Here is a 26514-nt window from a genome sequence, read left to right as displayed (position 1 = left end):
GAGTGTGTAAGTATGGATATAATTTAGTTTCATTAAGATATAAAGATATATAGGAAAATATATTTCTAAATTACATCTCCGTCCAGTTGATGGCGGTAATGCGAATAGTATGTAAACTGCCAGAAAACACAATAGAAGAAGAAGCATGCGCTTCAGCGTTTGTCCTGACTGGTTGGTGGCGGTAATGCACCATATAGTTGTTTGCCAACCGCCACTAAACAGAAGAAGAAGCAGAAGAAGAAGCATGCGCTTCATTAGCTCACCTGTGGAGGGAAGCTTTTACATCTCTTCTAGTCTGGTTGAGTCTTGGTGAAAGCTGCGCTCTAGCTGCTCAGTAGCTGTTAAAGCAACATTTCAAGAGAAGAGAACAACAGAGATGTGGAGACAGCAGCGGCTGGGAGGAAAAGAAGGAGAGACTTCAAAAACTTCTAAAAAAGAAGAAGAACTGCGTCTCGACATCATGGAGGCTGATTTCAACCCTAAAGTTCTGCTGCACAGATTAGGTTTGTATTCAACTACACTGCAACAGAGACAGAAACCATTTAACAAGATGACGCTAGCTAGTAGCTAATAGCAGTAGCTTATACATGGAGGACATGGAAAAATAAATCTAGATATTCTCGGTCCAAAGAATAACTAGTATCTAAAAACTAGTATATAAAAAAGACTAAATTGATATGTGGCTTCATACTTGACAATATGTTAATCATGTAAAAGCCGTCTTTAAATACTAAGTCTGTTGTGTCTTTCAACGTGGTAACACGTGGTGACAATAAGTTTTCCCACGGTCCAAGACCGTTCCTTTGTCTAGCTGCTCTCAGTCACGGAGTTACAATTTACCTTTATATGAGATCTTTCTTAGTATGGAGGACCAATCCTGCCATAATTCAGAACACATACACAAATAAATAAGTCAATAAAATGGCTACAATAATGTGGGGTGCAGTTGTCAGGGTGATGAACAGTGTTGGTTGTTGAGCCAAACATGAAGCTTTTGTTAGTTTGATCTGATTTAGTCTCATCTGTTGACATTTTTGAGGTATCTCCTACATGGCTTGTAACAAACTCCAACAGGACTTTTTTTTTCCATTCATCACTCGCCCATACAATTCCCAGTTTTGGAGACTGACCAGAAGACTTGTTCTGTGGTCAAATTGTTCCACCTGAGCCGCTGATCTCTGCATCTCCTCCAGAATTGCCATTGTTACCAAGACTGCTCCTCTTATAGACCAGTTCACGCGTGACGTCACAAGCTATGTCCGCGCTACATCCGGGTCCCGCGGGTAGGCAAAAACAGTACTGTTCTCGTCTACTGCCATGACAAAACGGGTGAATTAGAGTGTACTTTTAGTTAGTTTATTTTTGGAATCTAAACAATGCCTACGACTTGTTGTGCTGCCGGTTGCACACAGAGGCATTCCAAATCGTCGGATGTACGTTTACCGACGGACGAAGAAAGAAATGGATAATTTCAATAAAAAGGGCGCAGGCAGACAATCCCAGTCGACTGTGGGAGCCATCATACCGTGACAGAATTTGCATTCTACACTTCATCTCCGGTAAATACAATTTTATTTTGCACTGGTCATTGTTCTACTGATATAAATAAAAAATAAGGATATATACTTAAGTCAAGACGTAAACGTTCGTTTCGTAATAATATACGTACATATACAATGTATGCAAACCCTCTGGCATGAGTCCGTGAAAAGAAATAATAAGACAAAAACACCAAAATAATCATTTGTGAACAATGTTGTTTTTTTAACCTATCAGTGGCAGGTCTTCCTCTTTGCTGAGGTGCTGTCTGTGTTCGACTCTGCTTTCGTATGTTACACAAACATGTCTGAACATGTCCCGATATGAAATAATTGTAGCCATCCAGTGGTTTCATGCCTTTCGTGCTCTCTCGTCTGTACTGGCCTGCGTGTTTATAAGGCAGCTGTGTATGTCACCGTACGGAACACTTGGCAAGCATTTCACAGACTCGCTCCATCCCTTTTAGGCTTTTGCTGTGTGGATCTGGCAACCTGATACCATCAACCATCAACTTACTCTCAAAACGATCTTGTGATACGTTATCTAAAGAAGAAAAATATGTCAAGAACTCGTCGTTTCCCTTGTTTGCATCCGCCACTGTGTCCGCCTATTGCCTACCAGTCTGGCGCGCATGCGCGAAAAACCCGCATCAAAACAATAACAATGAACTGGTCTATTAAAGCTCTTCCTACCCATTCTGACAGGGGTCTGCAAACTGTGGCTTTGGAGCCACAAGTGGCTCTTTGGACCTTCCACAGTGGCTCAAATAACTTAACTGGCTATAAAAGATAAATAACCTGCTAACGTTTTTAAAATGGATATAAAAACAGATGCAACATTTTTAGTTATTAAGTGTTTTTAACAGAGTCATTGCATTGCATTTCCACAATGGAATGACACTATAGATGCCAGTGATAATTTTTAGGCTGTGACTGTAAGTTCCTGAGGTTCAGTTTTCGCTACACTGCTGATCAAATAATTTTCTCTAAATTGAATCTTTACAATTGTTGTAACATTGTCATTATCCAGTTGTTCATAATACATGTAATATGTTTCAGTGTTGGCTGCAGTCTATAGAGTAGAAACTTTTAAAGAACAGAGTCCGGAGGAGGAGCAGCAGGAGTCAGAGCTCCTCCAAATAAAGGAGGAACAGGAGGAACCCGGGGTCCATCAAGGAGAGCAGCTCCTTGTGAAGGGAGAGACGGATACCAAGTTTCCAATTAACTGCTGCTCCTATCAACAGTAAGGATTTGTGAGGTTTATTTGTGTGTTGCAGCTAAAAGCCAAACCGTTGGTGGACGCAAGCTAACATTAGCTTTTAGTGACTACACTTCCTAGCTTCGTTATTAGAACTAAATCAACAAATGTGAATGCATCCCACCCTGATTTAAAAAGCTGAATATAATAGATTTTTATTATAGTTTTTTTTCTACACTAAAACTCACACATAGCTTCAATCCCAGGTATCCAGGTAGAATCCCAGGTATCAGTACTGTATTGGTTTAAATCTAAAAAGGTACCCATCACTACAGTTCTGTAACTTTGCTTTATTATTCTATCAAAGTGCTCTAGATTGGTGATCTTAAATTAAATAGTACAACATTTTCTTCTGGGGGAGAACGCCCTGGATTTCCCTATGGGTTTAATCCTTCTCATATTTTTCACCCATGACCTGTTTTCACATCTGTTAGAAACTGTAAATTCCTTAGGTTCAGTTTTCTCTACACTGCTGATCAAATCTTTTTCTCTAAATTGAATCTTTAGGATTGTTGTCAAGGTCCAGTTGTTCTTAATGCATTGATGTGTTCAGTGTTGGCTGCAGAAAAGAGTCCTAAGGTGGAGCAGCAGGAGCCAAAGCCGCTCCAAATTAAAGAGGAACAGGAGGAACCCGGGGTCCATCAGGATGGAGAGCAGCTCCTTGTGAAGGAGGAGACTGATACCAGGTTTCCATTAACTGATGCTCCTATCAACAGTAAGGATTTATTTAGTTTGTGTGTCCCGTGTTGCAGCTAAAAGTCAAAACTAACTAGATTCATGAGCTTCCAATCAGGCAAAATATCTGTTCCGTCTGCTTTGTGCGTGCTCTGATCCGATTTCTTCAAAACATGTCTAATAACTGGCTAAAATGACACAGACCCTACTAACGTTTTAAAATATAAATAACAGATGCAGGAAGATAAGATTATCCCTGGTGAGATGTCATTCCAAATGTTTGTTCACCACCTTATTTTGATTTATTCTGTTGGCGTTATAGCCTGACAGAGCTGTAGAATTGCCTAATATGTATGTTATGTAATATGAACAGTTAAATGCTTTTAACAGAATAATTGCATTGAATTTCCACAACAGAATGACACTAAAGAGACCAGTGATCATTTTTAGGTGGAAACCAGACATGAAAATCACTCACCTTTTGACGAAATTCGCCATTTTGAATTCGAAATTGGTCACCTACGTGAATCGTGTAGATCTGATGAGAAAAAAGTGTGTGTGTATGTGTGTGGGGGGGTAATCCCAAGAGAGACAGGATGTGTGACTGATGGTGAGCTGAGAACACGTGCACAAATGAAGGGAACCTTGATTTTATTTAGACATTTACCCTCTAGAGCTACAGCGTTGGCTGATGCAAACTAACATTAGCTTTTAGTGACTACACTAGCTAGCTTTATTATTAGAGCCAAGTCAACAAATGAACACTAATGATTTATTTTTTAAGCTGCACATAAAATATGGTTTTAAATCTTTTTGATAATTATTGATATCAATCAATATGATTTTTTTTTTTTTTATCGATGTGCTTTTTTTCTGTATCATCCAGCCCTATTCCATTCACTCAAATGACTGAAAACTGAAAAACTTGTTATAGTAATAATCATAATAGAAGAAAACATATCTAAATTAAAATGTCATAAAACAAGACATTGCTTTTTTTATTCTGGTTGAAAAGAGCAATCAGAGTAAACCAAACTGTCCCAAACAAATGAAAGCACTTTGCTAATGAGCAGTGGACCTTTGCCTGAAACTCACCTGTAGTCAGAGCAAAGAGGAGAGCCTCTCCATTCCCTCATTGCATATGTATCCCACCCTGATTTACAAAGCTGAATATAATATTTTAACATATTTCTCTTGTTCTCTGAAACACTAAAACAATTCCCTGAACTTAACAGTAACAACTCAAACATATAAAAGTACCAACAATTGGCACCGTTGCGTACCGGTATCGATTCCCAGGTATCGGTACTGTATAGGTTTTAATGTGAAAGGTACCCATCCCTACTTCCTGTAACTTTGCTTTATTATTCTATCAAGGTGCTCTAGATTAGTGCTTTTAAATTATTAAGTACAACATTTGCTTCTGGGGGAGCATGCCTCCGGAGGTGGGTTTAATCCTTCCCATATGTTTCACCCATGAGCTGTTTTCACGTCTCTTAAACTGTCAGTTCCTGAGGTTCAGTTTTCTCTACTCTGCTGATCAAATCCTTCTCTCCATATTGCATCTTTACGATTGTTGTAACACTGTGAAGATCTAGTTGTTCATAATGCATGTAATGTGTTTCAGTGTTGGCTGCAGATGTTAGAGAGGAGGCTCCTGAAGAACCGTGTCCCGGGGAGGCTCCCGAAGAACCGTGTCCCGGGAAGGCTCTCGAAGAACCGTGTCCCGGGGAGGCTCCCGAAGAACCGAGTCCCAGGGAGGCTCCCGAAGAACTGAGTCCCGGGGAGGCTCCCGAAGAACCGTGTCCCGGGGAGGCTCCGGAAGAACCGTGTCCCGGGAAGGCTCTCGAAGAACCGTGTCCCGGAGAGGCTCCTGAAGAACCGAGTCCCGGGGAGGCTCCCGAAGAACCGAGTCCCGGGGAGGCTCCCGAAGAACCGAGTCCCGGGGAGGCTCCCGAAGAACCGTGTCCCGGGGAGGCTCCCGAAGAACCGTGTCCCGGGGAGGCTCCCGAAGAACCGAGTCCCGGAGAGGCTCCCGGAGAACCGAGTCCCGGGGAGGCTCCCGGAGAACTGAGTCCCGGGGAGGCTCCTGAAGAACCGAGTCATGAGCAGGAGCAGCAGGAATCACAGCTCCTTCAAATAAGGGAGGAACCCGGGGTCCATCAGGAAGGAGAGCAGCTCCTTGTGAAGGAGAAGACTGATACCAAGTCTCCATCAATTGCTGCTCCTATCAACAGTAAGGATTTGTTTAGTTTATTTGTGTCCTGTGTTGCAGCTAAATTGTCATTTTGATCATCATCATCAAGTCTCATCTAAATAAATATAAATAAATACTGCAGCTAGGAATAATGGAATAGGACTGTATTTTGTTGGTTTTCTCTCTGAACTGGGTATAGTCGGAGGCGTTCGTATTGTGCCGCTAGAGGTGAAATTATCCTAAAGTTGCTGTCGTTAAAAAGCTAAATGACAGATTAGAACTTCCTCTGCCACTAGTCCAGGCTCAGATAAATCAGGCCACCCTGAGCAGCATTACAGTGTATTCAGTTTGGCACGCCTGTCCTCCTGGGGTCAGAAGTTTTTGGTGTGTATTTGTGCCCAGCATTTTCACATATGATTTAACGATGCACACATTTAAAACTTCCTCTGTGCTGCAAACACAGTTCTAAGAACACCTGGCATCTTAAAAGCAGACGCACACATCACACAGCTGACTCCAACCATTTTGGTTGAGACCGGGGTAAAATCTCCCCAGGTGATACATTTTCACCAAACAGGCAGATTTGCCACTGACTCATAGGCCCTGCTCACTGATAATGTGGTAATATATAGCCTAAGACCTTTCACTGGCACTTTATTTACACAAATCGGGTCCAATAACAAGCTTTACCACAAAATACATTATAACAGGACTAGCCCTGCAGACAGTCCCCCATCTGAAAATCTTTAATTCAGCCAGCTTTCATTTACCCTGCAAAAACAAAAATCTTACTAAAATTATTTAGATTAATTAAAGGGAACATATACTTTTTTTCTTTAGTCGGAGAAGATATTTCTTCTTACCAGGCGGCTTTTATGTCAGAGAATTTCACTTGTTTCTATTTTTTTGGCCTGAAATACTCTTGTTCTGTTGGCAGATACTTTTGCGTTTTTTAAGTAACATTTCCCCCATCTTAATGTTTTTTTTTTTTTCCCCCCTTGTTTTTGAGAGCTCGATTTTTGCAATCTAAGTCATGAGTGCCGTTCTAGGAGATCATGGTAAAATTAGTATTCCTGCACTGCTTTTTAACACTTTTTTATAAGGTTAATGATGCAGAAATGTAAAGCTTACATCTTCCTCTGTACCGCAAGCCCAGTCCCTCAATTCTAAAAACAAAATGGGAGGCTCAATATTTCAGGCCAACCATGTATGTAATGATCAGCATAATGCTGTACGTTGTTACACACTGATCATGTCATAAAATGTATTGTGTAACTCATCTTTTGTCCTTTCTCACATTTGACTTTCTTTATTTTAAAGAAAATCAGTCATCAGGCCAGCGCCCCTCTCAGCGGCTGCAGAATGGGGAGGGACCACCGAGTGGACGTACAAGGCGACGCCGCAGTGGCACCAGGTATTAATTTCTTTAAGAAAAAGGCTTTCCTCAACACAGAAGATTCCTCCTGTATTTTTTTCCCCTGTTTGTAAACCTGCTTTTTCATTTGGGAAGAGTGGCTCCTAAGTGGGAAGTTCAGATCATCTTCATGTGTGCAACTGTAGAAACTCGTACTAATATCTGTAAAAAATAATCTGTTGTTTCTGTTATTTTACAGCCTCACTGCTGTACCCAGTGTGCCCTCTTGGCTGACACTACTATGACCAAAAATCTGCTAAAACTCTCTAATAACTAAATTATTTTTAATCTTTTCTTAACTTCAAGCTACATGTATTTTGTTTCTAATTTAGGAATGGGTTATGAAACTCCTTAATTTGACAAGAACATGTATTTTATCATGGCCTAAAATCCAAAAACAAAGTTTTACAGAGACTGCAGTCTGGACCCTTTTGAATCTGTTTCACCTTCAGAGTTTTTCTTTATATGACATAGGTAAATGTGGTGGGGCAATGTGAGTGCTGATTTTTTTTTTTTTTTTTTGTCATTCTAATCCCCCCCCTCCCAATCAGCTCCCTAGTTTTACTGGATTATTGTCTTTTATGGAAGGATTTGAATCAAACTAAAGTGTCAACCTTCCCTCTCACAGTGAGAGAGGTAATGGTGCGGATCGCCGCATCATTACCTGCCTGAAGTGCTTCAGACCACAGAACCGGTTGTCTTTCCACCTGAGGATCTGCATGAAGAACAAAACCAATGAGGAGAGGAAGGCAGAGTTGGACCGAGCCAAAAAGTCCATGAAGGCCTGGACCCTCCGAGGCAGAACCTGGGACTACAACGTCATGGTCAAGAGGTACCCTGATGAGGCTACCAGACAGGCTCTTCTGGAAGACCTCCGTGAAAGGAATTTTTTAATTTTTAATGACCCCATGGACGTACCTGCTGAATCCAGTGACAGCCCACCAGGCGCTGCAGTTAAAACACACAACAAAAAGTGAGTTGTTATTCACTCGTGTTATGTTCCAGTTAATGCATGTCATTAAATGTAAATCTAGGAATGCTGCCAGGCACCGATACAGAAACATCTCAAACTGGCCTCCTTATGTTTTTGTTTTGTGACATCTAGTCGTTGTAGGCCTGCTCTGCCGACTCTCCAAGACTGCCAGAGAGTCCTCAGAGTGTCACATGATGACATATTGGACATACAGAGGAGGCTCCTGGATCAGCAGCATGTGGAAGACGACGAGAACACTCTGTTCCGTTACTTCTGCGAAGCCATCCTGGTCCTAAGATACTTCCAGCGACCAGATGCAGTGATGGCACTCACAGTAAGTACTTTTGCTCTACAGTGTTTCCTCAGTGTGTAGAACGTCAGTCACCCCTGGAGTCATGTCATTAATCCCCATTGTGTTCTTTATTTGGTTTCCAGGCTTCAGATTGGCTCAACAAAAAACATGTTGAGGGACGAATCCACATGGGGATCTCAAAGAACAGTGAGACAATTTCACTCACAGAGGAGGACTCTGCTGTAAGTTCTCTGACAGGCTGAATGGGATTGATTCTTTTTTATTTATTTATTTTGACAATGAATGAATGACTGATGATGATTTAGTTTATTTTTATGACTTTTTTTATTTTGACAATGAACGACTGATTTAGTTTATTTTTATGAATTATGTTTTTTTAATAAATTTTGACATTGAATGAAGATTTTGTTTATTTTTATGAATTATGTTTTTTTATATAATTTGGACAGTGAACAGCTGATGATTTAGGTTATTTTTATGAATTATGTTTTTTTTTTTTTCAAATAATTTTGACATTGAATGATGATTTTGTTTATTTTTATGAATGATGTTTTTTTTTTATAAATTCTGACATTCACTGATGATTTAGTTTATTTTTATGACGGATTTTTTTTGACAATGAATGACTGATGATTTAGTTTCTTTTTATGACTGAGTTTAAGGTTTTGACAATGAATGACTGATGATGATTTAGTTTAATTATAACCATGAAAGGGGGGGGGGGTCATAATAAATTCTCCAGCAGCCTAATAAGACTTTTTATGAATTACTGTAGCATCAGAATCCAGCATTGACCACCTATCTGATCTCCACAGATGCTGGACACATACTTCCATAAGGTTCGTTCAGGATGTCTGCAGGGCCGTGTGGATGACCAGGCCAGATTTTTCCTGTCCAAACAAGGAAAACCGGTGGGCTGCGTTTCAACTGACCTTAAGCGTCTGCATGAACAGTAAGTTTTAGCTGAATCATATATTCTGTTAATGTCTATCTGACCCTTCTGGCGGTGAAACACCCTGAGTGGACCCAGCTCTTTTTACCCAGTCAGGCGACCCCCACTTAAATATTACCTTGAATGTAGGACGCATAAAACAGACAAGTATGCTTTTAGTTATATTTTATCTACTTAAGACAGAGAAAGAGTTACATTCACATCATTGCTGTTGGGTCTTGATCGGCAAGAAGCCCCGATTGCTCTCATTCAAACATTATAAAGGAGTTTAGGTTAACACCCATTAAAAGGCCGTACATATCCAAACTGCGTCATCAGTAGATAAACTTTGTCAACTCCGGGACGCTATCAGACAGATGAGTCAGTTCCTTGTTGTCCGGTGTTATCCAAGTGTGGCAGGCAGTTATGTGATAAACAATTTGTTCCACTTGACCTCGTTAATATACTAACAGACCCCCTGATGATGTGTCTTTAATGGCACATCACCAAAGATTATCAACCAGTGGAACGACAGCTCTCAGTCTGTCCCTCTCCAAGAACAGCTGGTGATTCTGTCCACTCCAAGCACATCAGCTTCCGCCTTCCAGAGTCCGTCTATCTGTGATCTCCATGGCAACCGATTGTGTACCCCACTCTCTGGGGTCACACAATCTCTTTTGGTATGCCCGAATGGCACATCATAAAAAAAACAGCCCAGTTGTCCGTTAGCCAGTTTCCAGAAATGGGGCGGACGATCCTTAATGGAAACATCGTAGCATCAATCAGCTTGAATACTTCATAATTCAGCATTTTTTACTCAAGACCACAGTCCAAGCATTTTATCTACAATTTAGGGTTCAACTATTTGAGCTAGGCCTGTTTTAGGTTCCTGTGTGCACATTATTTTACTTTAAACTAGGTAAGCTAAGACTGTTCAGTAATCAAGGCCAAATTCGTCTACTCTACCTCCACCCCAAGAAACCTCCTACTTGGTCCTCCACCCCCCATTCCCATGGACAAACATCCATCACTTTCAAACCTCACAAATCCAAGAGTACCAGTAGGGGGAATCACAGGGCGGGCTGAGTCTTCACCAGAAAAACCCCATCTCGTCTAAGAAATGGTAAAAAACTGATGCAGCCCAGTCTAGGGGAATCCCACTCTGGGCCAATCTGAGCGAGAAGACACCCTGTATTGAATCTAAAAAGTAGCCTTACCGAGTAATTTATGGATCTGTGGTACCCATCAGATCCTGGCTCTCTATATAACAAAGCAAAAGGACTGCAAGAACTGTAGGTCTTGGTGTCTGTGTCTGTAATAGACAGTTTCCATTCTTAATCATAAAACCATAGCGATCAACTTAATGCAACATCACAGTATAAACATCATGACACATAAAATCAAACATGGTGATGGAAGTCAGTGGAAAAGAGAAAAATAGAAACATTTGTGACGTCAATAGCGGCAGTAAAAAACCGTCAGGCCAGTCTGAGCACATGAAGACATGAATCTATTCGCGCATAAGTGATCCGCTCAGGGTTCTCAGGCAACTGGTCCTTTGTTGCAAAAAGAAAAAAAAAAAATCATAGTTCTCTGGCATGTTACTCCCAAACTTCTTAAGTCCTTTTCTTGCTCCTCTGCGCAGACAAAACGATTTAGTTGGATGTTAATGAGTGTTCAGTCCTGGCTCGGGCAATAAGCATTTTATCCCCAGTAAAATGCTCTGTGAAGATGGTTGGCAGACACCAGGCCTTGTTTACTGTTGAAGAACAGAAACAAGGTGTAAGTTGTGTTCTTATCAAGACTCCCAATCTTGTGTCATTTACCTTCTTCAAACACTTTCACATCCAGATATTTCCGTTCACAATTATCGTGCTCTTAGCTTAACCTCCTTTACTGTAATCATTAGATCTTGCATTACTCTTATATTAATGGAAAAATCTTCAATGTTCATCTTTATTTGCAGCAGCATTTCTCTATAATTCTTAACCAAAATTTTTCCATGTGTGTCTCACCTTACAGTGTCCAACAGTTGAAAAATCTCTGCAACAGACATTTATCATCATATATTTCATGGCTACTGTGTCAAGGTTCATCTCACCTTATTTAGCACACTTAAGTCTCAACAAGGAATTGTATTAAAACCATTCAGAAACTTCTTGCTGAACCAGCTTTAAAAACACCTCACATTTTTCTAAAAAGCCCAACAGAAAAAATCCTTAAGTTTGTAAAAGAAAGCTTCACTATGTATATTTGCAGAATAATGTTGTGATATGAATCAGAAGCAGCCCCATGTATCTTTTGTCTTATTTTGAAAAACTCAGCTAGGAAAAACGAAGTGTTGTGCATGTCCCTAGCGCACATAATGTCATAATTGGTTGCTATTCAGGAAGTGGGTGTAGCCCAGGGCGGAGACAGCAAGTAGTTCTGTGAATCAGTTTCAGCTTGACGTGCATCAAACCAAAGGACTTCTATTTGAATACGCCTTTCACCTAAAGCAAAGAGCAATTCTAACCCCATTATTTTCTTATTTTTTAATAATTTCTGCTTGTTTTAACAGACAGCTTTTGTAAGCAACCCTGGTTGTATTTTATGTCTCCTGTTTGAATCTTGTTTGAAACAAACCTTTAAACTTTAGTATGCTTTGAGCAGTAACTCCTTGTTTCTCTTTAAAAACATCTCCCCCTGATCATTTAACTGCTCCATACTGCTCTAGATAGATTTTTTTAAACCCGTTTCAGTCATCTAACATTAGTTTAATTGATAATACACCCAAGCATAATTTTAACCCCAACTAAATTAACCCTTTAACAAGTATCTTCTTCTTGTTCTCGTGTGTTTAGTTTACCCTTGAAAAATTTTAAGCAGACATTACTCCAAGTGATTTTCTTACATTTTCAGTTATCCATTATTATTATCGTTGCTTTTCCTGCAGTTTTTCCAAATTCAGTATCTGTGTTATGTTATGTTTATGTTAACGTATATCACCCAGTGAACTATAAATCCTTATTTTATATTTGCACTGTCTTGTCTCAGCAGATTAAAAATTCCCATTCTAGAATTGGCTTGTTTGTTTCATCAATCATGGATTGATGAAACAAAAAAAAGGTTGAGACTTTTTTTAAATTAATTCAAGGATTAATTTGATAGTCTGGCTTATGTACTACACAAATTTAAAATAATATTAGTTTTTGTAAGAAAAACAAACTGAAAGAATTGAGGATTAATCTGAGATTTGTTCTTCGTTGCAGGTATGAATTACCAAGCTTTTTAAGCAGAGAAGTCTGTGAAGCCCAAAGATCCAGTACCTCGACATGGTATGTGTCATCCAAAACGCATAACATTCATATATTTTCTGTTGGCCAGCTGCTTCCAACGTCTGTCGAGCTTCTTGTCAAAGTTTGACTATGAAATCTTTTCAAATGTTCAGTTCTCCTTCTGATGAGCCGGCCAATAATAAGAGAGGTCAGAAACGGAAAAGAGGCAGAGGCCCAGCTGACCAACACGACAAGGACTTCGGAGCGTTTTACCAACGCTTCCCAGCGACGGCGAGTAGCAGCCCGCCCACGAAAAAGAAACTGATCGCTGCGGGGTTTCCACCTGACAGAGCCTTCTATGACCGCTGGAGGTCTATGCAGTTGGCCCAGCGGGAGAAGCATCTCTTGTGTAAGCTGATGCGCTTTATTATGAAAAAACTGAATACACGTATTGGTGTTCTGGAAATTATGCTAGGAGATTATGCTAACAATATTTCTAAAATCAAAGTAACACGGTTGAAAATCTGGACAAGAAATTCATTTAACATTTGTCTTTGACAGCCCAGTTTGCAAAACGGCCCCCGACTGTCAGCCGGGTGTCACTGCTCATCAAAAAAGAGGGTTGGACTTCCAACTGTCCTCGCCCCAAGGACGTCGTGGCGAAGTGGAAACCGGTGCTGTCGGAGACGGATCCATGGATCCTCGCTATGATCGATAGCCAAAAGTGGACTGGCATGGCCCTCAAGCACTTTGGTTGCACAAATGGACAAGGTATGTAAACATGTCTTGTGGGCAGGCGAGCATTAATCTAGCACTAAAACACTGAGCTGTTGCACTCCTATAGTAAACAATGGGTGCTCCTTTTTTTTACCACAGGAGTTGTTGCCATCAAACACTTCGCCATGGGATCCATTGTCTGCGATTACCATGGCAAGGTGATCACAGCAGCAGAGGGTCGGAAAATTATGGAGTCGACCCAGGATGATACGTGCAAGCTTTTATTTTTTCATGGTGGTGGTCGGGACCTGTGCGCTGACGCTCGGACCTTCCCGTGCGAGTGTCACCCAACAGGAGACCCCATGGGCCGGAGGATCAGTCATTCCTCCGACGGGGCGAACCTGAGGCCGGTCCACTACAGGTTAAACTTCCCTGGAGGACTGAGGGATGTCATCATTTTGCGAGCCACAAGAGACATTGAGGTCTGTGAAGAGCTGCTCTTAAATTACGGCCTCAAGTGCACGTCTTCTCGAGTGCCTGGATGAGTGTTCATTCGCCACTCTATCTATATACACACTGCATGTTCTTTTGCACATTGCAACGTTTTCTAAATGTTCTAATGGACTTAAATGTACAATAAAGACTTTATTCTATGCACTAAAACAGTGGATCATTTCTTGCTCTGAGACTATTTTCAAAGCTGCCAACACCAAAGAGCCAAGTAGACACTAACCTGTTGATTATTTCTGAAATTCCTTACATTTAATCATTAGGATTTAAAACCGAGGCATGTGCCATACTGAAGAATTATCCAAATCACTCCTGCTTTTTTCTGAGACCATTGATCAGAGTGTAATGGAGCCACATTACAAACTATGAGCTTAAAACTATTTGCCCCACTGTCAGCAGAATGCAGTTAGCTGCAAACAAGTTATTTCTGAAGAAAGTTTAATTAAAAAAAAAAAAATCACATTCCAGCTAAACTTTCACTGTTGAACCTTTACATTGGGGGATTAGACCCAGGCCCAAAATATTATACATTACAATATAATGTAAAAAAAACAAAACAAAAAGGTTTGCAATAAATTCACTTGGTTTAATGTTTTTATTACTAGTTGAAATGAAGGATGAAGAGAGACAGTTTGTTAAATTTTAAATCCCAAAAGTTCACATCCCTTAAATCAGAGTCTCATCCTTAGACTTGGACAAACTTTATTGTAATTTTGTGTGCACAGAGTGCGTACAGAACGAAATTTCGTTTTCATACAGCTTGAGAATTTCAGTGGATTTCAGAATAAAGTAACTGCAGGATAAAGTGCAGCAGTGATTTCACAGTACAGTAATTGAAATGTAAACAACGCAGGACTCATGTAGTACAAAGTCAAGTTATAGCTTCAGCAGTTCAACAGTCTGATGGCCGCAGGGAAAAAGCTTTTACAGAACCTGTTGGACTTGCAGCAACTGCTGTGGAACCTCTTCCCAGAAAGTAGCAGGGAGAACAGTCCATTGTGGGGGTGTGAGGGGTCCCTGATAATGTTACGGGCTCGGGACACGCAGCGCTGCGATGAAATGTCTTTAATGGAGGGGAAAGAAGCCCCGATGATCCCTTCTGCTGTCCTCACCACTCTCCTCACGTTCTTCCAGTCAGTGGCACTGAAGCCTCCCCCCCACACAGTGAGAATGGTCAGAATGCTCTCTATGGTGCTTCTGTAGAAGGTCTTGAGGATGGGCGGAGGCAGGTGGGCTCTCCTCATCCTATATAGGAAGTAAAGTCGTTTCTGTGCCCTCTTCACCAGTGACGTGGTGTTCACAGACCAGGTGAGGTTGTGATGTGCACCCCCAGGAACTTGGTGCTGCTGACCACCTCCACAGCCGGGCCGGTTCTTCCTGAAGTCGACGATGATCTCCTTCATCTTCTCCACGTTCAGGATCAGGCTGTTGTCTCTGCACCAGCCCACCAGCTGCTCCACCTCCTCTCTGTAGTCCTGGTCGTTGTCGTCTCTGATCAGGCCCACCACCGTTGTGTTGTCCGCAAACTTCACGATGTGATTGGTGGTGAACCTGGGGACACAGTCGTGTGTCATCAGGGTGAACAGCAGGGGGCTCAGGACGCAGCCCTGAGGGGAGCCCGTGCTGAGGGTGATGACATCAGAGGTGTTCTGTCCGACCCGGACCGACTGAGGTCTGTTGGTGAGGAAGTCTAGCAGCCAGTTGCGAAGGGGTGTGCTGAAGCCCAGATGTTCCAGTTTTCCCACCAGGTGCTGTGGGATGATGGTGTTAAACGCTGAACTGAAGTCCAGGTACAGCATCCGCACGTGCGTGTTCTTCTCCTCCAGGTGTGCTAGGCTCAGGTGAAGAGCGGAGGAGATGGAGTCCTCAGTGGAGCGGTTCCTCCGGTAGGCAAACTGGAACGGGTCGAGTGTTGGGGGAAGACTGGAGATGATGTGTTCTTTCACCAGCTTTTCAATGCACTTCATCATGACAGGAGTCAGTGCAACAGGCCAGTAGTTGTTTAAGCAGGTGACTTGAGAGGTTTCTTTGGCACCGGAATGATGGAGGCAGACTTGAAGCATGCTGGCACTGTGGCTTGGTCAAGCGAGGTGTTAAAAATGTCTGTGAGGACACCAGCCAGCTGACCTGCACACTCCTTGAGCACCCGCCCAGGTATGTTGTCGGGACCTGGGGCCTTCCGCGGGTTGACTCTCCTCAGAGTCTTCCACACGTCGGCAGTGTCAAGGCGGAGGACCTCCTCTTCCTGATGGGGAACAGCTTTCATTGCTGGAGTGCTGTTTAGTGCCTCAAACCTTCCAACGAAGTTATTTAGTCCGTTAAGAAGGTCAGCATCAACTTCCCCCACTGGGGGGAGGGCGTATGCCTTTCCACATGCTCCTGGTGTTGCTGACATCATGGAAAAGCTCCTGGGTTTTCTGACTGTGGTTTCGCTTTGCTAACCTGATGGCATGGTTCAAGTTGGCTCTTGATGCTCTCAGTGCCTCCTTGTCACCAGACTTGAAGGCTGAGTTACGTGCTTTGAGCGCTCAAAGAACCTGATCAGTGATCCAGGGTCGTTGGTTTGCTCGGATGATGATGGTCTTTGTGGTGCTGACGTCCTCAATGCATTTGTTGATGTAGGCTGACACAATCATGGCATACTCATCAATGTCAATCTTGCCCTCATAAGTTGCTGCAGCTCTGAACATGTCCCAGTCAGAGCACTCAAAACAGTCCTGGAGCACCTCCATTGCTCCTTCAGTCCACACTCTCACCTGCTTCACTGTAGGTTTGGCTCTGATCAGCAGGGGCCTGTATGCTGGAATTAGCATCACGGAGAGATGATCTGAGGGGCCCAGGTGGGGGCGGGGGGCTTCCTTGAAAGCGCCTTTAATGTTTGTATAGACTGCGTCTAGAGTGTTTTTACCCCGAGTTGCAAAATCCACATGTTGGTAGAAATGAGGGAGAACAGATTTCAGATTTGCCTGCTTAAAATCCCCAGCAATGATTTAAAAAAAAAAAAAGCCCTCTGTATGTGTAGATTGGAGCTCGGAGATAGTTCGGTACAGAACACTCATCGCCTCTTTCTTGTTAACGCTTTCTTTCTTGAAGCTTTCCTGGTCTTTGACTTTTTCAGGTTATCAGTATTAATATTTCAGTTGGTAAAAACTGTATTCATAAAATGCTGCATTTTTTTTTATTTGAGTAAAATCATACCAATTAGACCCTAATTAGTTTCGTTTAAATAATATTGTATATAATAAACAACCCAGAGCTTAGTGTTTTGAATCAGAACATAATACTTGGCGTAGAAGAGGGATGCTTACATTTTTTAGTCTTGATTTATTGAGCAACATATTTTTCTGTCTACATAGAACCGGACAGGTGCAGGAATGAGAAAATATGTGATCTACAGGACTGTTTACTACTTTTGGAAAAAATGCCTTGCTTTTTGTCATTGCTGTGCAGTTTGGCACATTTTAAATTATTTAATGTTCAGTAGATATCTCTTTAATCTCACCATGTCAGTTTGTGGAAAATATAAAGACAATAAAACCTATGCAGTGGCGACATGTTGAAATAAAAAATGGCTTATTATAGAATTGCTGATAAAATATTGCTTAAATCAGAAATATATAATGTCAGATGGGTAGAAAATGACTGATTTTAATTAATAGCACTTTTATAAATTAAGACAATTTGCATGCATGAATATTTTTTCTGCCTATTGGGTCCCACACTCTCTGTTATGTAGATAATGGACATCCGTAGAGTGACAAATATTCTGAGGTTTGGTTTGTTTTTGTCTGCTTTTTTATTAATGAACCCACCATTTTATTTATTTTTTTATTTATTTGTACTGGGGAACATTCAAAGCAGATCTCTGGAAGTGTAATGTAACTGGTACATAATTTGTATGAAAATATATTAATAAGACTATCCAAATCCAAACTTAGGTTGTAAGGAAATCAAGAAATGTATACAAATCCTTAACTGGAAATTTAGAAGTTAATGAAAAAGGTGTTTAAAAAGAGGATTCTGGCCCAAAGGCTCTGTTGGAAATCTCATAACAAACTTTATGTGATATGATGGCAAAAGCCACAAGAATTTAAGAGAAAACAAGTCACATCCTGAACAGTAAAACAATGTGTTTTCTGTGTTGCTCACTTTTTACTTCGATATTTAAATCATAGCACTGAAACAGACATGAAATACCCTAAAAAGAAATAAACAGTAAAAATAATGCAGGATTCAAATATAAGAAATACATGTTTGAAGGATATGAGAGCAAGATACATAATATAATTACATTACTTAAATCATACACATATATATGAATATGAGAAGTTTAGACAAGCAGCTCAGTCAGTAATGATGGGCCATTTAATGGAAAATAATGAGATTAGATTGTTTTAGTGATGGTTAAATACAAGAGATTGTCATTAATTATATGGTAGTGTCATATAACATGGAGCTGATATAATACTATATTGTCGCAGTATAAATCACAAAGCAGGTCATCTAAAAGGCTTGTTGAATGTTCATGCATGTGGGACACGTTCAACTGGAAACACCAGCAGGCAAAGAAAGACAACATCAAACAAAAGAAAAATAAGCATAATCACAAGAATCGATTATCCACTTTTATCATATTTGTCTTATTCTTCTCATATTCTAGTTTCTGTTGGTTCCTGTATCTTCTTGTCCCATCGTGACGGTCATGCTCACTGCTGACTCTGAAGGAAAACAAAGAAAAGTTTGGAATCTCCCACGTTAAATTATGTTTTCTTTTCACGAGAAATTGAGCGCTCCTTAACCGGGGTCTTAGATCGGGTCTTTGATGCCAATAAAAGGCTTGATCTACTAATCACTGCCAAAGGGACAAACAATCAATTACTTTTTAACAACTTTTTTCCCTTCATTAACAAAAAATTAAAAAAAGACCATCTGTCATCGTTGTCTGCTATTAAAATGTGTTTGATCTGATTTATTGTGAGTGTAACAAAAATGTAAAAAAAATAGAAAAAACAGAATGAGATTTGAAAGGATGAAAATACTTTTTTCAGATAACATTCTTTTTTATCTGATTATTTTAACAGTGTCAGAGTGATGATGCGTTCATGTGACAGTAGGACAGTTCTTACCTTGGCCAGGTTCCTCGTGCTGGGAAATCCTGCAGAGAATTATCAATGCAAAAAAAAAAAAAAAAAAACTTGTTAAAGAAAAAGACTCATTCTTATTCAATTTATTGTGCCAACATTACCTGGTTTCTTTTATGATCGTTCCACCATGCTCCCGTCTGAAAGCCTTTTAAAGGGCGGTGAGAAAGAAAAAGTTGTCACAAGATGGAGCTCTCTTACCATGTTGAGAGTAAAGAATAAAATGTGCAATAATTCAGCATACCTCAAGGTAGTATTCCCCTGTTCCCGCAAAACCAGAAAACATCAGAATCACCATCATGCATTAATAAAATGTCTTCAAATCATCCAGATACGTTTCAGACAAATGTTTATACATGCATGTGTCACTGACGAAAGAGGACGGCTAAACTGTAAAAAGCCAGGCTCAGACAGAGGTGCTGTCACTAATATCTCCTGATACTAAGGATCTGCTTAGTTTTTCCACACACAGTTTGTTTTTTTTGATTATGGTTTTGGCCTAATTTAAGGACTAATATGAGTTTAACAATCTTGTGTTCGTTTATGTTCACTAGAGGTTAGATGTGGCTAAGTGTGGAAGCTAGAAGGAAAAGCGGCTGGTTTGTATTTTAGTCTGTTCTCTTCGTGGAGGTTCATAAAAGAGGGTGCACTCTTATTTCCTACAATCAAACCCAAAGGATTTCTGTTTTTTAGTTACCTTTGATCATCTGGCTGGGGTTGCTCGACTTAGATGCTTTCATCCTGAAAAGTACCACACCGCGTAGAATAGTGAGACTTGTTGTTGGAAAACTAAAATGTCCGACCTTTGACAGTTTCTAAACATTACCTGCCCTCCTGAGCTTCCAGCAGGTGTTTGTAGGCAGTGATCTCCAAGTTCATCACTGCCTTGGCATTATGCAGACCCTGGTACTTGCGGACATAAAACGCCATCTCACTCTCCTTACTGCTGATCTCTTCTTTGAGGCTTGAAATTGTCTTTTGCAAGCCGTCGGTCTCGATCTTGTGGTATTCCACCGTTCTCAGTATCTGGCCCTTCAGGCCCTCGATCTGAGTTGTTCGATGAAGAAGCGAGATCGTTACAAGTTCGGAAAGGAGGGAGCGGACTACACGTGTGTCTTATACGTACGGTTGCTCGGAGTGAGCTGATCTCACAGTTGTTGTTCTGGATCTGGAGTGCAAACTCAGAGATCTTCTGGTGGGCCTCGTTGAGTTCTTCCTCTCTCACACGCAGCCTCTTCTTCCATTCTGTGATCTACAGGCACAAAGGTTTTAGAAAAGTGTCTGTGTGACGCTTTCTCTTGTTCTATCTCGGAGAGCAATGATCTTCAATCCTGGTCCTCAGGAACCCACTGTTTTAGATGTCTCTACTCCATAACACCGATTGCATGACCACTTCAGCAGCCATGAAGGGCTGCATAGGCCTGTTAGTCACCCATTTATTTATGCCAGCTGTGTGGGGGCGGGGACATATCTAAAAAGGCCTGTGGGTCCTGGGGACCAAGGCTGAAGACCCTACTCTACGTAAAAACGCGTGAGATAAACCAAACATGTCTTACCTTTGACTTGTACAACACCTCAGACTCATTAATATCACTGTTGCCGATCAGCTTCACCATCTCCTGCCGTATTTTGGTAAGAATCACCGTCCAGTCAGTGTTGGGGCCTCCATTGTCACGTTTCACATCAGTTATTATCTTTCTCCAGTATTCTGTATCGTTCCTCTGCAGAAGAACAATGATGTAGATTAATTATATATATAAAATAAAAGATTCATATGTCAATTAAAGAGGACATTGTGTGTTAAGCAGATGGCAGAAAGGTCAGTCTCAGTGTCAACCTGTTGAATCTAAGTGTCAACATGTAAGGTCTACAGCCTGATCAGTTATTGTTAATCACCATACCATCTTTATTTATAAAAAAGCTTAAAACAGTCAAGAGCTAAAACAAAGGGCTGTACATCGCTATAAATACATACATTAAAAAAATTCTATAAAAAGATACATGCATGAAAAGGCTTGAAAGAAGCAATAAAACCAATTTGAAATGAAAACTAAGTCTCGCTAGTGGTAAAAACCAAAGAATAATAGTGGGTTTTAAGGCGAGTGTTAAAAGTGACCGGTGAAGGAGCCGCTCTTATGTGCAGGGGCTGTTATTCCACAGTAGAGGACCAACAATAGAACAACTTGTATTAGTTCAGGTACCCAAGACAATATGAGTCAGACAGTACTTGTTTTCGAGTTTCTAGCATTTAATCTTGCTTTAATACTTTTCCCCAGCACTGTTAGTCATTCGAAAACCAACTTTCTGACCTAGTTCTGTTTTGAAAACTTCAGTTTAGGTTGGATTTAACAGGCCCGGATTAGACTGGATTGAGAGACCGTCAGTTCACATTGATTGTCTAATTTAACATCTGAATCCCCTACTGATGTGCGACATAACCAACAGGCATAAAGCGCATTAGTCTGATAAAAGGAAAAGCAGAAAGTTGAGATAAAATAAAAATAGAAGAAAGGACCTCTTCATAGATTTTGTTCATTAAGGCAATCTTCTCCTCCAGTGACCTAATTTTGAAGAGATGGGTTTCCAGAGCAGGAGTGTTGCATTCCTGTAACAGTGAAGACACTTCAAGTTAAATAGCAGAAATAACTTAAATGAATGCACTGCTGGACTCATCAATAAGCATTCTGAAGATCAATAGATACAATAACGCCAATATTTCTGAGCATGTTGTCTTTTATCAGCATTTTTCTTTATATATCTATATCTATATATATGTAGAGATAGATAGATAGATAGATAGATAGATAGATAGATAGATAGATAGATAGATAGATAGACAAATTTCAACTGTTTTAATCCAGCAACTGATTCCTTTATAAGTGACTGCTGAAATAATACAAAAATTACACGTTTGAATAATAAACATTTAATAAAGGTCTTACCTTTAACAAAACGGCAATCCTTTCCTCGGCTTCTCTTCTCAGTTTAGTCTCGGTCTCCAGTCTGGATCACAGAGAAATGAAGGAGATACGTTTGTTTTCATTTTGGGGTGATGTTCATTGTCCAAATTTCAACGTGTTTTTGGAGTGGAAAGGTAACCATGGTGTTTTCTCGGTTGCAGAAGGGCAATGACATGACAGCACTGAGGACGCAGGTGGACAAAGGACACATCTTGTAACACCAGCGTCCCCCATGGGTGGACGACCTAAATGAAACCAAGAGTCTATGGCGCAGCAAACTCTGACTTCCATCCGGTCTGCCTGAGCTTTTCTACACAGACCAACGTGCAAAAGTCTCCGTGAAGTGCAGAGTCAGCAGATACATAACTTACCGCTGTCCTTTCAGGGAAATGTAGTAGCAGTTTTCCAACGCATTGCATAATGCACTCCGTACTTCTCAGATTGCTTTGTTTCTAGGACGTTTGTAAAACCCTTGATTTTCTTTCACTTTGCAGCTTCGCGCCCACTTAGTTCTGGTCTTCCACATGAAGTCTCCACAAAACACGATAAACATAGCTGTAACGTGACAAAGTGTGCAAAATTCAAGGCGTGTGAACACGCCTTCCTACCTGATAGTCAGTTCCTTTAACTTCAGATCCGTTTCTGCTTTTTGACGAGTGAGATTCTCCATCTCCTCTCTCATCTTGCTCATCTGCTCCTCATACAAGGAAGAGATCCGCTTCGTCTCATGGACTCGCAGGTGCTCCACCTGCACCTGCAGGTTGTGGTTCTCCTCCTTCAGGAAAGTGAGCCTGTCGATGTTGCTGGCAAAGCGGTCGTTCAGCTCCCTTAGCCTGGTTGGCTCATCGTTGCACAGGCTCAGCAGTATCTTCAGGGTTTCTTCCAGGATGTCGGAGAAGCCGGTGAAGACCCTTTGCTCATCAAAGACATTTTGACATGTAATCTGAGTGGTGCAAGCTTCCAAGGCCATGATGAAGGATCTATAGACCTGAAAGGGTAGCAACAGCAGCAGAAATAAATTATGCTTTGGGTATTTGCGGTCAGTCTTTCAAATTTTTCCCACTTCTCCCAGTGACCACCCCAATATGCAAACAGGATAGCCTCCAGTGATGACCTACATTTGCTCGTTTGGTTGCTCTGACTTTGTCCAGTGACTGAGGGGATCCATCAGTCAGACTCAAATTTGAAAGATTGAGGCAGATTGTGTTAATTTATGATGCACCTCGTTTTTTAAGGCTTTTAACCGTGGCGAAACATGCTTCAAAACGGACAGAAGAGATAGTTGTGTAACAACATGTCTTCTGTCGATTGCGGTGATGAGTTCAAGGGAAAAAAGCGGTAAAATCTGCTTATTCTTCTCAATTACTGTAAAAGTAGGCCAGGCTGATGGAACAATGCTGTCTAATTTCCAATGTTGGTGGTCCTTTGTTTGAATGTTATGTGATTTAAGTTTTTGATAAGACAGAAGGATGTAACGAAAGTACCATTATTCCAAAAATATTTATAATTAATTAAACTGTTTTCCTCAATGTCAAACTCTTTGCCCTCTCCTGGAAAAAAATGCTGAGTTATAACAACCTCAATCGTTTTTCTGATTTTAAAAGTAAACAATAACCATAAAGGTTGTAAAATTTGTATGTTATGGTTTTTAAGATATATTTATTTTAATGGAGCATATATTTCAATTGCTATGATCCTTTGCCAAATGTTTAATGTTTTTCTTTATTTTGAAACCTAAACCTATTTAGTAGGACTGAACGGGGAAGTTGCTATTTACATTGTAATGGTTGTAGAAGGACAGACGTAAGCTGTATATCACAAAGGAATGAGGCTGTTATGACAACATTCCAATAAAACAATCGTTTTTATGTGGTTTACTTATGTTTTAACACAGTATTCACATTAATCCAAACCCAAATCCGATCTTTTTGCCCACGTCACCTAGAGCTGACTTTTTCATGGCAGCGTGAACACCCCCATTCCGATCTTTTCGCCCAAAAACAAAATCTGATTTGTGTCGCTTCCATATGTGGTACTAAATTTGATATATATCGGATAGTTTTCAACACTGCAGCTTGAATTGCAATCAATTGTTGCTGATTTTGTGGGAAAGACAATGTATATAAATATTTTACGAAACTATCTTTGGTTTCAAATTGATCCACAACAGCAGTCTGAACGGTCATGTCATGTCCCCATCCATCCATCTGTTGCTGGTCACTCTCGGGTCACAAACCATTCAGATAAGTTGTTTCTTCTTATTATTATTCACAGTTTTTCATACTTATATTAGTACATCGGACAGGACAAAAAATATAAATCAAATACCAGAGACCTTAGATAATGTAACTCAATATAAAATCCAATCAAAAGACACCACAGGTAGAGAAAATAAGGGTATGTAGGAACATTACGGTATCTATCAAATTACTCATAAATAAATGGTAGTGGTCAGAAGGTCCGCTAGTACAGGTGTGCTATATAAAACTAAGAACATATTATTAAGCATTGTTGGTTTGGGCGACTTATATTGATTTAAATTAGATCAGAGTCTTATGATATAATGTAACTACTTCTAATTTAACAGAAATTATAACTTATATACAAGATAAGTCAGAAGCATTTAATTCAGAAAATCAGAATGTGAACGTAGCCTTATTTCTGCAGCATTCTTCAATTTAGCATGAAACACCTCAGGTGGAGTAGCTCTGAATTCGCTGACATTTATCAAGATGCATATTTGAACTGTACACCACAGCTTCAGTAGAGTAAAATAGCGATTGGTGAGGTTCAAGCCTAAATAAATCCCCAGAAAGGGGACAGCTGCAAAGAAACATCCCATCTTACCTTTCGTTAGAGGAGAAACTCTGCAGAACGAGGTTCTAGCTTTCCAGCGGAGGCTCTGTCCTTTTATTGCAAATCTAGTTCACACCCCTACTCCAGATTTCTTGTATACGATTGGACGATGGCATTAACACCGGAAATGATTCCTGATAACATCTTGCGGTTATTGTCTATCAATATCGTGACGTTTTTCGTGACGTTTTCTTTAATGTTTTGTACATTCCTATTGTGCTTTTATTTATTTTTTTAAACTTTGAAATCCTGTTTGGGTTTAAATGTATTTGTGTGAGCAAGTGTAAAGTAACACTCTGTAAAGTTCAGCTTATTAGTCTGATTGAGATGTTTAGGTCTCGACACACCCTGACGTATCTCGGACGGAAAGATTAAATGATTAAAACTTGTCTCGTCTTTTTTTGAAATTCTTGTGAAAAAAAATGTATCAGATGAGAGTTGTTCACCTTTGTTGAGACAATTGGAAGTATCCGAGGAATTTTTTTGAAAGTCTAAAACTAATTAGACAGTGCGCACATGACAGAAAACAGGTTCAGGAATGATCAAACTTGGCCCCGCCCTCTCGTGCCTCACTCCAAGAAAAAATTCATCTCTACCTGTTCTGGTTCTTTCAGGCAACAGGTTCTCCACGGTGTCAGTAGTGATTGAACTTTGCATGACAAAAGCTCCAGCTGTCGGAAAAGAAGGCGTTGCGTTTGACTTGAGGTATCTTAGGTATACAAAGAAGTTCACGGTCCACTAAACGACCGCTCAAACCAAGCCCAGATCCATGGCTATCCACCACACAGCTGGTATGAGGTGTTTGCGCTAATGTTTAGTTTTCCAAATGTTTGGCCAAACATCTCTACTATGGTCCGAACTGTGTGACGGACGTTGTTCCAGGTTCATTCAGATGCAACTTTGTCCTGTGGGCTTTTTGTTTCTTTGGAGAGAAGAGGATTTCCTCTCCTTCAACCCTTCTAAACAAAAATAATCAACGTTACCTTAATTGTCTTGTCAGAAATTTTAACATTTTAGACTCTGAGATGTGTCTCGTGTATATTTTGATCATTTCTCTGAGCTTTACGCTCTGATTTCGGGGTAAATGTGCCAGGACGTCCACTCCTAGGAGGATCAGTGGTTGACTGGGATGTTCTTCACATGAGAATCAAGAGGAAATGGCCTTTTAACCCTTGCATATCACAAAGGACTTTCTTTTTTCACCTTGGTTTTGTGTGTCTTTGTGTTTGTTTCATATTTTCATTGGACATTGGTGCTTTAGACGTTACTGATTGTTTTTGTCACTTCTGTCTGGTTTTTGTTCAGACGATGTCCTAATTCTTTTGTTAGTCCGATCTAAATTACTAACACAACAACTTTCACAGCTTTTTGCTGGGAGAAACTTTGATGCCAACATTTGGAAATATGCTCTCTTTTTCCTACATCTAATCTCAAACAGTAATTAGACCATAACATGTCACAGTTATATAAAGTCTCAGCCAATAAAAGGTCAGTGCTCATGGTTATAGATTTTTAAGTCACAAGGGAGACCAGTGTTTAAGTAATTCTATATTTTATGTTGGAAAAGTAAAGAAAGTAATTCAGGAGTTTTGCTATAAATGTATTTTAGAAAGTGGGAACAACATTGATAACTAACGGTTAACTACATGTAATTGAACACACAGATGCAAAAAGGTTTTCATGGTCAAAGTATATTGAGTTGTTTTCTTGTGTCGCTTCTTTAGAAATGCTAAAAATATGACGTTATCTGCATGCAGAGATACATAAAGATAAC

The 26514-nt window shown here is 40.4% G+C and overlaps 2 protein-coding genes across 3 annotated transcripts; one reads left to right on the top strand and one right to left on the bottom strand.

Annotated features, from left to right (window-relative positions):
• The first annotated feature begins 216 nt into the window (after positions 1–216).
• Positions 217–13921, top strand: si:dkey-23a23.2. 2 transcript variants are annotated; one of them, XM_036128408.1, is made up of 14 exons: positions 217–503; positions 2598–2781; positions 3350–3511; positions 5099–5475; positions 5557–5707; positions 6989–7082; positions 7711–8055; positions 8188–8389; positions 8491–8589; positions 9184–9320; positions 12551–12616; positions 12730–12965; positions 13118–13327; positions 13433–13921. In XM_036128408.1, coding segments are annotated over exons 2-14 (2466 nt in total). In that variant the 5' UTR covers positions 217–503; positions 2598–2780; the 3' UTR covers positions 13819–13921. The 2 variants fall into 2 exon arrangements, with proteins under 2 accessions (XP_035984301.1, XP_035984300.1); XM_036128407.1 differs by having other exon boundaries at positions 5099–5707.
• Positions 13922–17630: 3709 nt separating this feature from the next.
• On the bottom strand, positions 17631–24752 carry LOC110367629 (glial fibrillary acidic protein). Its single transcript, XM_021313853.2, has 12 exons — positions 24732–24752; positions 22493–22872; positions 21867–21927; positions 21440–21529; positions 20481–20645; positions 20051–20176; positions 19751–19971; positions 19622–19665; positions 19169–19185; positions 19029–19072; positions 18910–18938; positions 17631–18501 (listed from the first exon to the last, which is right to left on the bottom strand). Exons 2-12 carry the CDS (start codon positions 22852–22854, stop codon positions 18440–18442), a joined length of 1221 nt encoding a protein of 406 aa, XP_021169528.2. The 5' UTR covers positions 22855–22872; positions 24732–24752; the 3' UTR covers positions 17631–18439.
• Between the last annotated feature and the right edge of the window lie 1762 nt (positions 24753–26514).

The sequence above is a fragment of the Fundulus heteroclitus genome, chromosome 24 (assembly GCF_011125445.2).
Source record: "Fundulus heteroclitus isolate FHET01 chromosome 24, MU-UCD_Fhet_4.1, whole genome shotgun sequence".
Classification (NCBI taxonomy): Eukaryota; Metazoa; Chordata; class Actinopteri; order Cyprinodontiformes; family Fundulidae; genus Fundulus; species Fundulus heteroclitus.
Note: the sequence above shows the minus strand (reverse complement) of the source record. Positions and strands in the feature narration are given on the sequence as shown.